The sequence below is a fragment of the Sphaeroforma arctica genome (assembly GCF_001186125.1).
Source record: "Sphaeroforma arctica JP610 unplaced genomic scaffold supercont1.1343, whole genome shotgun sequence".
Taxonomy (NCBI): Eukaryota; class Ichthyosporea; order Ichthyophonida; genus Sphaeroforma; species Sphaeroforma arctica.
This window is the reverse complement of record NW_014039215.1, coordinates 2,433-14,932: the sequence shown is the minus strand read 5'-3', so window position 1 is coordinate 14,932 and position 12,500 is coordinate 2,433. Positions and strand designations below refer to the sequence as shown.

Here is a 12,500-nt window from a genome sequence, read left to right as displayed (position 1 = left end):
TTCGTTTATGTAAAACACTCATACGTGGACGAAGCAAAATTTTAAATTGTATCCCTGACCTGAAATAAAATCATATTCCAAAATTCAGAAATATGAATTTGAATTTGAATTTTCATAAGGGATAATATTATTTATTTCAATTTGGATAAAGTTTTATGTCTACATATACATCAGACTTCATATTCATTGGAGAGGTTCTGGGAAAATTGAAGGGAAGTTGAGATTGCCGAACTGCCGCGAGAAGCTCAGATACTATCCGACTTATGAGTGCTACTGGTAATTTATACTGAGTTTGGCTTACTTTCTAAACTAACATAGTTGGTATGATTTGTACAGAATAATACGTAAGTCGGTAATAAACATAAACCTTTATCCAAATTGAAATAAATAATATTATTCCTATCCGAGTTAGCAAAAAGGATTGGTGATATTCCCCTCGTTTAAAGACTGGCCCTAAAAAAATCAAGGGTTCATTGTTCTATTTGTTATTTTTTTTTCTATCTATAGTTAATATTAAAACTTTTCAATTTTAATTGATGAATGAATAAAGATTTTTATTTTCAAAATATTCTAGTATTTATCATGTATTCGAATACATGTAGGAAAGTGCACGTTAACGGATATGGCCTATCCGCTAACATGACACTGACATGTCTCTTTTAAAGGGACAAGATATCATCTCAACGATTTTGGAAATGATGGCGATCGCCCTAAAAATTATAAAGAGTTATTTAACCTTTGCCACAGAATACTTCACAAAACTGCCGAGTGTGGATTTGGCATAGACAAAAAAGATTCCCAGCGCTAAAGCATGCCTGTGAGCTAAACATGTATGAGGAACCCAAACTACGTTCTTTTCTTCTTCTGTATTTGCCATTGCAACCGACCCGAGGAATGATGATGAGTGGAGCGATGAAGAAGATGAACTAAACGACGATACAGACACTCACGATTTGTTTGAAGATTACGAGACCACTGTTCAACAAACACTAGGTATGTTATTTTGTGATATACGGTTTTCATTAGTATCTTAGTACGTCCGTTGCGATACATTAGTACAGCAATTTATTATGAATACTCTCTGATCTTCTGTTGCAGATGGACACCGCTCTCGTGACTTGGGAGATCCACTGGATCCAACATCGACTCAATGGGAATATGCCGGTAAGATATTACCAAAATTGGGCACACCAAGTGATGATGATTCGCGTATTAGAGTAAGTATGCGTAACGTTGTTAACTGGCGCTCGATGGAAATGTGGAAAGATTATGAACTATACAGAGCTGAGCATAATACATTGAGTGATTCAGTGGTATGCAATTAATGAACAATTAAAACATCAGTTGTGTTATATTTTACATGTCACCCTCTACTTCACTATGGAAGAATGAAGAGTCGGTATTAGAATCAATATCAGTGATGTTATTGTTATTGTTATCAATGCTGATGTTCTGTGTAGCTTGCTTTAACTCTACATTCCATTCCATACTAAAGAAGTCGGCAAATTCTTGTTCGAAATTATCCATGAAGATTTCTCCGCAATTGTGTTCATGAACATCGTAAGATATTATGAGTGTTCGATACGAGGTATCTGCTTTAAATAAAAGTCTCATCTTATTGATCATTAAAGATGACGGGTTAGACTATTGAATAAGATCACGGTATCGTGCACCACTCATCCACAGATATCTTTTCGGGATTCACATCACGTTTACGACCATTAAAACTAGGTAAACATGTGTTGTGTAGAATTGAGTGTACAGGTGATTAATTTTTGAATGTAGCAGAGTATATATATACACTTACGGCCTCTGGCTCAGAAGTTTTTATGTCAGTGTACATACATGTGTTAGCACATATTGGCTTTGTAGTATGTTTATCATTTCGCTGAGGTTGCTACACGTTGAACAGGCTACAGAGCTTGAGGTTCAGGATGATGCTGTTGCTGCCGAGGAGCTAGTCGGCTATGAACCTGGGAATCCTGATAAGGGTGTAAAGCGATTGTCATATGTATGTGTTCTCATACAATCAAAGCTCGGGATTATCTTAGGTCTGCGCGACCATCTATGCGAGAAACGTGTATGCGGACCTTACAAAGACGTGAGGAAACGCAACGATATACTCGCCACTGTTGTACGATCAGCTAATAACCTCATCTCTTTCCATGCTGTAGCTGTGCGCGATGGAAGTTAGCAGTTTCCTGAGATAGACCTCGCGGAGGACTTTCACCCCAAGGAACATGCACAGGGTTGGGCAAGACGCAGGCCTCATGGCGAACATTATGGACAATCGACTATAAAAGACTATGTACACGATATAAAGGACATGTTTTGGAAGGGAGAGGTCGACTCCTCACTCAAAATGCAGCCGGGATCTATGCTTGCACAATTAAAGGTGATGTATCCTGGGCGTTATTCCCTTTCCAACGAGATGGGTATAAGGACGCAAATATCTACTTTGATGCAGTCAAAAAAAAGGTGCCGTGGCTCAGCATACGAAAGAGATGGAAGAAGCTAGCAAAGAGGCCTGGGCAAGAGCTCAAACTACAACCAGAGGTGAAGAGTACATCCCCATCGCCAAGAAGTCGCGTAAGAAAACTGAGAAATTCCCTAAAGCATATCAGAAAGACTTGCAGGATATAATTGACGAGGATATTGCGATTCAAATAGCAAAACATAATACATCGGTTAAAAGCAAAGTATGCTAAGGAGGTGTGATGGGAGTTTTTATAAAGACTGGCCAACAGACGATAAATCAAGAGTGAGATTACATACTGTAGGACCTAGGCAAAAAAAGTACAACCTTCGGTCCATGTTGTAGTATACATGTGCACCAACATCTACTGTAGGAGGACAGTAATAAGTTGAATAATGTTCTTATAGGCTTATAATAACAGACCATTACGTTTTTTTGATTTATTAATGTGGTTTTCTAACTCGTTTGACACACTAAAAGCAGGATTTACGCTAAAAGAATTCCATTTACTCAGATGTGCCATTGCGATCTAATGACCATTAAGTGCACAATTTGACCACAACCTTCAATTGTACGGCATGTACCACCTTAAGGATCATCATAGACACTAATCATAAGTTATTAATGAGTTTTAGAGCCTTAGAACACTCGATTAGTGCTATTATTGTAGAAATACGGCCTCCGGTCAGTCTAAAATATCAAGATCAAATGAGATAACACATTGGTTTTTATTTGTATTTTAAATAATTTAATACAAGTTCTTTTTCCAATATTTCCAAAGTATTCTAAATTCACTTTGATGGCTTCAATAGCCTGAGTATTTAGTATGACTCATTCACTTGGATCTATCTGAGACGATAGTAGATGTAGGATATTATGAACTAAATTTTATAATCTCTGAACTACCACTTACAGGTTGGTCTTCCCGCCAATCTCCAAAATCCATAAAACTTTTCTTCGGATGGAACTTTATTTATATTAGCTAATGTATTGACTTGACTTACGTTCTTATGTCTATCTACAATTAGACATGGGGTCATGAACACTTAGTACTTCTAGTGAAAATTATTCAATAATGAACAGCTAGAGGTACATCCTGTGTGATCGAAGATATTAAGGCTCTTACCAAGAGGCAGTCCCGATCATTCTTACACTAGCTACCACTGCTAGATCCTAACTGGCTTAATTTGCATTTTAGTTTATATAATATAGTTTAAAACATAGAAATATCCATCGATTCATCATGGCCAAACTTCACAAAACCATTAGCAGGTGAAATATTGGTGCTACGACTTAGGTTCAAAAACAAGAATTTATCAGAAATATCTGCTTAATCCGTCTAGAGTGATAAATCAAGGTTTAGACTATTTCCGCATTTAATTATAAACCTGCTGCCCCAAGATTTTAGGCCCTGTGGTCCGGTTGGTTGACGATATTTTAGTTAAAAAAAATAAAAAATGTTGTGTAGTGTATGGAGTGAAAAACTTGATAATACCTAAGTATGAGTAGGTGGGAAGTGTAGGTTGCACTAATTGTGGTGGCGTGTGTAGGTGGCTAGAATCGTAGGTGGCGTGTGTAGGTGGCTCTATTTATGGTGGTTTCAAGATGTAAAAGTCGGTCTCCTCTAGGCTGACTATACAATACGTTAAAACGTTAAAATGCAAAATGTTAAATAAGTTTAGCTTCAGCCCTTGGTAGTGAGCAAAAAGATTAGGGGATTTTAGACTGAGACTATTGTCTATATGCTCCGCTCTAATCACTCACTACTTCGGTCTAGATTTATTTATGTTTTAGTTACTAAAACTAGATATCATTTCATTGGACGCATATTTTACATTTCACGCCTCGAAACAATTATCTACTCAAACTAACCAATAAAATATCTCTAAGTCCAACTTAAGAAAATTAAAAATAAAACCAAAGCACCAAGCTGATGTAGTATACATCTGCATCTAAACCCCATCACTTGGTACCTAGCTCTCCATCCCATTTAAGGCATAGACGGGGCACATCTAGTTGGCTGGCTAGGAGGAATCAAAACCATGTTGTCATAAATTTTAACAACTCTGATCCTGTCCTCTTCTCAGTGAATTATCTTGCTCTAAGATTATTATCGAATTATACCATAGGTTTGTACCAACAAACAATTCATGCCTGAGACCCTCTCTCATGGTACTCCCGTTAATTAGAGATTCCCAAAGTGTCATTTTTAGGTGTCAGATTTGTATCATTCCTATATTATGTACAATTCCAATTTCAGTGGAAAACCCAATCTATATTTGGAAAACCACCTAATTGTCCACAGTAGAGTCCCATACTCTACTGAGTAATATCACATGTTCAGAATCTTGAATATCTCAATTCTTGTTCATGTCTAATTAATTCGTTAAACGTATGCCAGTATTAATAGTTTAAACATTAATACTTTAATACGTTTATAATATACGTTAACTGTGCAATTACTATTAGGAACCCGCTACTTTTACATAGCCCCCCCCCCCTATTGAAATTCAGAGATCAAACTTAAATTTACCCAGGGTCAGCCTGACCCACTCGAGAGTGGTGCAAAGTCTAAGCCCCCCCCTTCAGCTTTTCAATTACAATGTTGGCTTACATGTGGTATTAGCACATAGACTCAAAAAGCTCACATGAATTGTACAAGCGAAAAGAAAAGAAACGGGTTTCGATAATACAACGGCCTCAATGCTTATGTTATATTCTCTTAGGCAAAGTATACGTAGACTTTATAAGTTACTCGATTACTCTATTACGTTTGGGCTTTGGTCCTTGTGATCCCCGATGGTGGATGGGACGTTTCTTAATGCCTTTTGGAGGTACGTACTTTCCATGATGTTTAAAGCTAGGAATGTATGATATCTGTGGAAATATCTGAACCACTTCGGGTTGCTTATTCGATGGTAAGATTGCTTCTGCATCAGCCTTATTTTTGTGTAAGCGTTTACGAAACTTCTTAATAAATGCCTTTAGTACATCCGGATCATCAAATGCTGATGGTGGAAGATCATACCGTGCTCCATCGGCGAACTCTGTAGTGTAATATGTCATATCCTCATGTTTGTACTTCCCTAGAATCTTCATAAACCATAAGAGGTGTAGTAGCTTCACGTGTGTGACGAAGGATGATCTCTGTCGTAGGGATTTGATGTGACCCGATATTTAAGGCACTAGAGCCGTCAACATTGTTAACTTCATACGTTCCGCTCTTCATATCGGCCACAGAGATCATAAATGGTCCAATATATTTAGCCGTAAGCACAGTTGTATAGGAGTTGCGAGCCATAATGTTGACTATATCGCCTACCTCAAACGCGACTATTTTCTTGGTATCATTCCATCGCTTTTGTCTCATCTTGAGAGCGATGTCCTTCATCTCCATCAAGCAAGGATAGACCACATCTCTGGCCCGACGCATCTTCTCTAACCATGGTAGCCCATGATCATCTTGAGACTCTTTGTTAAAGGGGATTTGTAATTCACTATAACGGCCCCGGAAATAGTGAGCGGGTGTTGTACCAGTGACTGAATCAGGGGATTCGTTCATCTGTGTCTGTACCCAATTGATGGAGTACGGCCACATGTCAGCATCATCAAGTAGTGCTCCTCGCATGAACTCCTTCATCTTTCTGTGGCGTACCTCGTTCACACCTTGTGTCTGAGGCTTGTAAGGTACACCCATCTTATGGCACGATCCCGCAACGAGTAACAGTGTCGTCATGACATCTCCTGTAAACTCACTACCGTTGTCGGAACATATAATAGCTGGCCAGCCGAAATCTGCGAAGCACTTATATATGCACTCAGCCACAGTTTGTGTCGATTTATCTTTCAGCGGATACAATACATTATATCTTGATGCGACATCAAACACGGGACAGACATATTTATCCTTCGTGTGTTCGGACGTGGGTAGCTCAACCAAATCAATGATAACCCGGCGCCACGGCTCGTCTTCTGATACGCTGCGTAAAGGTGCGTATCCGTAGCGCTTGATCCGGTTAACTTCGCAGTTGTTACATTCGTGATACACCTGAGATATATATTGCTTGAGGTTCGTGTGTACGATTCCGTACCTCTTGCAATCTTTCTCAGTTATAACCTTATCCATGTGCTTAAGAGCATGATTTTGTCTTAACCACTTCAGAATCGCCTCCTGTGATCTACTTGTTACATTGAAATCAGGAGGTGAGAATTCCACCGCGTCATCACCTGGACTCGAAGACTCGTCTTGTCCAATCTCACCTAAAGCTTCTACATCGTGAATCCGACTAATGTTTGATTTATCCATTAGTTGAGTCACATGATCATATACCTCGGGAAAGTCATTCATCAATTGCTTAAGCAATCGAGTTTCTGCTTGGTAAGCAGTTTCCCTGTCAGACCGTATTTTGTTGTAGAAGGCATTTGCTAGTGTTGCGCTCCTCTTTGATTCCTTTGGATTTGGCTGTATCTCGGTCTCGGTAACACATACTGCAGGTGCTTGTGATGTCCCAGTCTCTGATTGAGACAGGATTCAAGAGTGGAATCTTGGATTCATCAACCTTCTGTTTGAAAGTCTCGGATGGTGTCCACTTAGTTGTTCCAACTGGACGTATTCGACATATAATAGTATGTCGTCAAGGCATCTTTTGGACTGCATGGGTACCCTGGTAGAGAAAAGTATCTACCTTTCTATCCACATAGATCGGCTCACATTGTATCATTGAGATCAACTGTGGTAGCCATTTATCTGAGTGTCTTAGGGGACAACACAACGTGATGGTAGCATCTTGAATATGTATATAATTTAGCAACTGTGGTATTAATAGCCATGGAGGATTTGCCCAGGCATTCTCGTTAGACAAGTCAATCTGGAATCCGTCGCCTTTCGGATGTTCCAGTGTCCGGTACCTCGGCAGTTGTGCTTTATGATGAGCGGCAAACATATCTATGGTGTGTGGTCCATGTATGTAGTCTGCGATCTTAAACCACCTAGGATTGACCATCCAATCTGTAGTTAGTAACTCCCTAACCATCTTGTTAAAGTCTGGTACGAGGCGAGACACCATGTCGGGTAAGTGATTTTGAATACCCGGTATGTGTGTTATGCCGAAAGAAAATTTTGCGATCGTGTCATGCCACCGACTGACTAACTGTGAGTTAGGTTTCATGTCCTTTAGGTGTTGCAATGACTTCTGATCACATAGCATGTTAATGTGTATGCCATATAGATAGTCCTTAAAATGAGTGAGTGCAGTAACAATAGCCAAAAGCTCTTGTTGCATGGTTGGGTAATTGATCTGAGACGAATTCATAGCTCTGATAAAGAACTGTACATATCTCGGTTTCCCATCAATCATTGGATGCAGAACGCCGCCGAATGCCATGTCGGATGCGTCTGTTGCTACCATGAATGGAATACCATCCTTTGATGGCTGGACTACTGATGCCTGTTGAGCCACTGTTTTGAGCTACTTAAATGCGTAATTACAGTCTTTGGTCCACAGTGCGCCTAGTTTGCCTTTATGACATCTCAAATGTCCAAAGGGGTTTAAATAACTTGCCAGGTGTGGTACTCCGTCAGACAAAAAGTTGACGAATCCGTACATGCTGTTGACATCCTTACCCGTGGTAGGAGTTCTCCAGTCTAGCAAGTGTTCGACCTTCCCGGGATCGATCATGATTCCATCCCCGGATACTCGGTAACCCAACAGCTGAATCTCGTTAACACCGAAGTGACATTTCTTACTGTTGACCTTAAATTTGTGCTTGTTGAGTCTTTCTAGAACCTCTCGCACAACCTTGTCGTGCTCCTCTTTGGTTTTGGTTAATACCACAATGTCATCAATGTACACTTGTACATTGTCCATGTCCCTAAACATATCTTGCATAATTTGTTGGAAGAACACAGGTAACATGTGCAACCCAAAGGGGGCACCTTTGAACGAATATTGCTGACCCTCCCAGGTAAAGGTGAAATATTTCCGGTGTGGTTTGTAGATCTTCATCAGGTGTTAGCCCTGCTTCAGGTTGATAGTGGAGAATATCTTAGCTCCCTCCATGCGCCTGAGCAGTTCGTTTATCCTTGGTAAGTGAAAACTGTGTGTCGGTATCAAAGCGTTAATTGGGCTCATATCCAAACACACCCGAACTTTCTTCAGCGTCCCGTCAGAGTTGAATTGGTCGATGGCTAAAAGCGCTAAGTTGACGAGAATCGGCTCATAGTTGACTGCGATCACTCCGTCATCTAACCATGTTTTAACCTGTTCTCGTACGACCTGCTCGTGACGCCATGCAACATAGTTATGTGTAGCACACTTCAGCTTCGAGAAATCTACTCTCGTCAGGTCTAGACTAACGTATCCGTTATTGAATTTGAACTTAGCCCAGTCCGTGATCCGAATCTTGTCATTCTCGAAAATCAAGTCCTTGAGTTCTCTGTAAAGTGAGGGATCATCTCCTTCACAGTCTTCGAAGGTTTATATACCGGTTTCAACAAGTTGTCGTCCGACTGATCCCTCTGTGGTTCAATGTTAGTAGGTAAGCCTGTAATTGTGATACCTAATGACAATAAATCACCCATACCTACTATGAGATCATAGTCTGGTGAAGTGTTACATATGACTGCCTTAGTAGCTGTAGTACGTTGGTCTGTCAATGTAAACCTAAAATCGATTGGCATTTCTCTGCAAGTGATCTTTCTTTCATCAGCCAGTTTCAACATAGTTGGCTCTGACTTACGAGTTACGTCTGTCATTTTACAGAATCTAGAGGATATACATGAAATTTGCGAGCTCGGATCCAACAACGCTTTTATTTCATGTCCGGGAACACGTATATCAAAGATTACACGCTCGTCTTGAGGTGCGTCCCTTTGTCTTAGTGACAAGACCCGGTATGTTTGTCACTTAACTTCAACTCTTGGTTTCACCTTGCATGTATGCTTGTGGTAACCTCTAGTCCCGGTACATTCGGCACACTTTTCGATAAAGTGCTTACACTTTTCTGCGTGCCTTTCGTTCCATTTGCCATTCGGCTCATGTTGGGTCATTCGCCAATTGCAATCAGTCTCGCTACAGTTCTTGACCTCCCTATGCCTGGGCTTAGGGTTGCCTGCCGGCGGTCCATTTCTGTTGGTCTGGTTGCCTTTAGGGATGACATTGATCTTGTTGCCTTCAGAACCATTTGTATTTTTGTTCTTATTGCCACCATTGTTACCCCCTCTGTGTACCTTTTGACCTCCATTAGTGGACTGAGAGTCTCAACCATTGCCTGATCCTCGGGTAAGATTGCCGCTGACCTTCTTCTGAGCATTAGTGACTTTCACCACGGAACTAGGGCGTTTGGTAAACGTCTGATCCGCTCTCGGATAAAATGCAGCCCAGGTTAAGTCCGCTAGCGTCATTATACCGTAGGTAGGTCCTTCGATGGAGATCTCTCGTACTTGTCCGGGTAAGATTGATGCATATCAGCGTTCAGAATCCCTTGATCTCTCCTATGTAGGTTTGACCAAAAGATTGTCTGCATCCATAGGGATAATATTATTTATTTCAAAAATGGCAAGTATTTATGATACAATGTATGAACATATGGTGTGGCTCTCATAGTCGCTGTAGTGGTTCAGGAAAGATTGATGGGAAGAAGTGATCAGCAAATTCCCGTTTGAAACTTGGGCCAAGTGAGTCGACAATGAAAGATATGTGCTGAGTCAATTCGGGCCGGTGTTGACAAAACACTGTTACTATCGAACGTTCCATATACTCGCTTGCTGACCTACTAAGTAGAGTACCCACCTCTGTGGTACGGATCGGGTCTGCGCCGTGTAGTGCCGCGGAATGGGTTAGTGCAGAGTACGAAATACCGAGAAGGACCAGTATTTGTACACACATGGCTAGCTGTCAGGTGACATCTCCTGAGTCTGGGCCTGTGACATGTGTGTGTCCAACATTAATAAGTAGTGGGACACCGGCGTGCCTTCTTCCGGTGGTATCATGATCGATACAAGCAATTCCGGTCGAGGGTCCGTCAAAAATAAGTGGACGATCATCTCACTCTGCTCTTTCTCGTTTTCAGCTTAGTGATCGCTTGTTTCGCCTTCTCTAACTAGTTATACTTGTAAGAGGACGGCTTAAAGCTCTGCTGCGCTGCTTCGAACCATAGGTTCATCCGTATATTGGCTGTAAGCATAATCTGTCTAAACTTTTTCAAAGACCTAGATAACAACGCCAGACTGCTAGTATCGATTGGATCCTTCCGGTCCTTTCGATCAGATTTTTATGTCGTTGGTAGTTTACCTATGTCCTATACAAACTTCTTGCCTTCCACAGCCTTCTCGGTCTGAATCACTCTTAGTTCTGAATCAATCTTAGTCTGGAGATGCGTAGCCATTGTCATATAAAGACTAGCGGCATCAATCCTACCTAGATCCATCGCCTCGAGTGAAGCTACCTCGGCCTTGTTCATTTGAACAGTGAATTCAGTAATTCTCAGATCACTACTAGAGTGATCTGATCTCTTCTTTTCTAACTGCATCTGACCATGTAGCCAGTTATCTGCCTCATCCTTTGATCCATCGACCTGTTCGATGTGAATGAACGCTTCGGATGGGACAGCATCTTTTGTCGTCGTTGGGATACTCGCTGGGAGCGAACTGTCTCCCGATGACGACAAGAATTTTCTAGCTTCCACCTGATCAGGCTTAGGCTCTTTGGTCGGTTTGTCCTACGGAAATACTTCTGGGGCACTCTGTGGATTTCCTTCCGGTGGTGGATTTGGATCAGGCTCCTGTTCAGATGCCATTCGCGACATTGCTGTTGCGTTCCATCCAGGTGAATATAGAGCTTCGAATGACGAAGATCGGACTATGTTTGCCTCTCCATTGTCTGACAACATCTCAAACGCCAATATGGCTTGATAGAGTGCCAAATGGTTTGATATCAAGTCGGGAATGTCTACAAGTAGATCCTGAATTGCGTACCAAAGTAAGTATGTAAAGCTTCCATCTCCCTTAGTTCCGAATACCTTCGGCAGTATCTTTTGAAACTGACGGAAAAGTTTGAGTGATTGCTTACCTTCGTCAGTTTTCATTAATATTAGCCGATTGTAATATTTGTATCCCTAAATGTAAGATTCGGTCTATCAAGGCGATATTAGCGCCTTAGAGTAAGTAAACGTGTAGGTAAAATCTAAGTATCGTGTTAATTTCAAAGTAAATAAACGAAATGAGTCTTTTAGTAAAGTTAGGTATGCCTCGTGAAAACAGCAATACTCTGAGGGATTGTGCGGCTGAGACATTGCCTATATATATTCCTCTCAGTACTGTTTTCGCCGAAGGGATTTTATTTGGTGTTTTGTTGTCGCTCTATTAGAAACTACGATGCGTTTCGTTGGGGCAAATCCGAGAGACTCATAAAATCCTATCTTTAGAAAAAAATGAAAGAAAAAGAAAAATACTCTTGATGTCCATAGTTATTGCATTAACCAATAACTTGCCACTTATCAAGAATTACCGACTTAGCCTTCATCGGACTGGCACATCTGGTTGGCTGATCGGAGGATAAACTAGGTAGCGTTAATAGTCCCTAGAAACCAATGTTCGGTTGAGCCATCTCGGTACCGAAGTATTCAGATATGAATAAATTTGGAAAGTAAATATAGTTCTATTAATAGAACTAGACCAAATCTTATGTTTGGTATTTCACTGGGGCATTTTAATGGCTTTGTCCAAATATCTGTTATGTAAAATGGAAAAGGTTTAATTAATAAAACCATTAAAAACCATTTAGCAAATTTAAGTTCCTCGTACTATTAAGAGTACGTTTATAGTTTACGTACTGCTTAAGAATACATTTATAACACAGAGTCTAATGTGGAGGCCCGGCTATTACATAAACAAATCATACCCAACTTTCTTACCGCTGAATTCCTCACATACCTCGGTGAGATGGTACCATCTGGGTTGGTCTTCATTACGTCCGGAAAGTACGTTCCATACGTATTTCTAAACACCCATGCCCTGATGTAAACT

General features: G+C 40.7%; 1 protein-coding gene across 1 annotated transcript; it reads left to right on the top strand.

The window, feature by feature from the left end:
• Nucleotides 1-2,478: 2,478 nt before the first annotated feature.
• On the top strand, nucleotides 2,479-2,708 carry SARC_10670 (hypothetical protein; the record flags this gene model as incomplete). The annotated part of the gene is made up of 1 exon (XM_014295280.1): nucleotides 2,479-2,708. A coding segment is annotated over one exon (230 nt), but the record flags the coding sequence as incomplete, so codon positions are not given.
• Nucleotides 2,709-12,500: the final 9,792 nt, after the last annotated feature.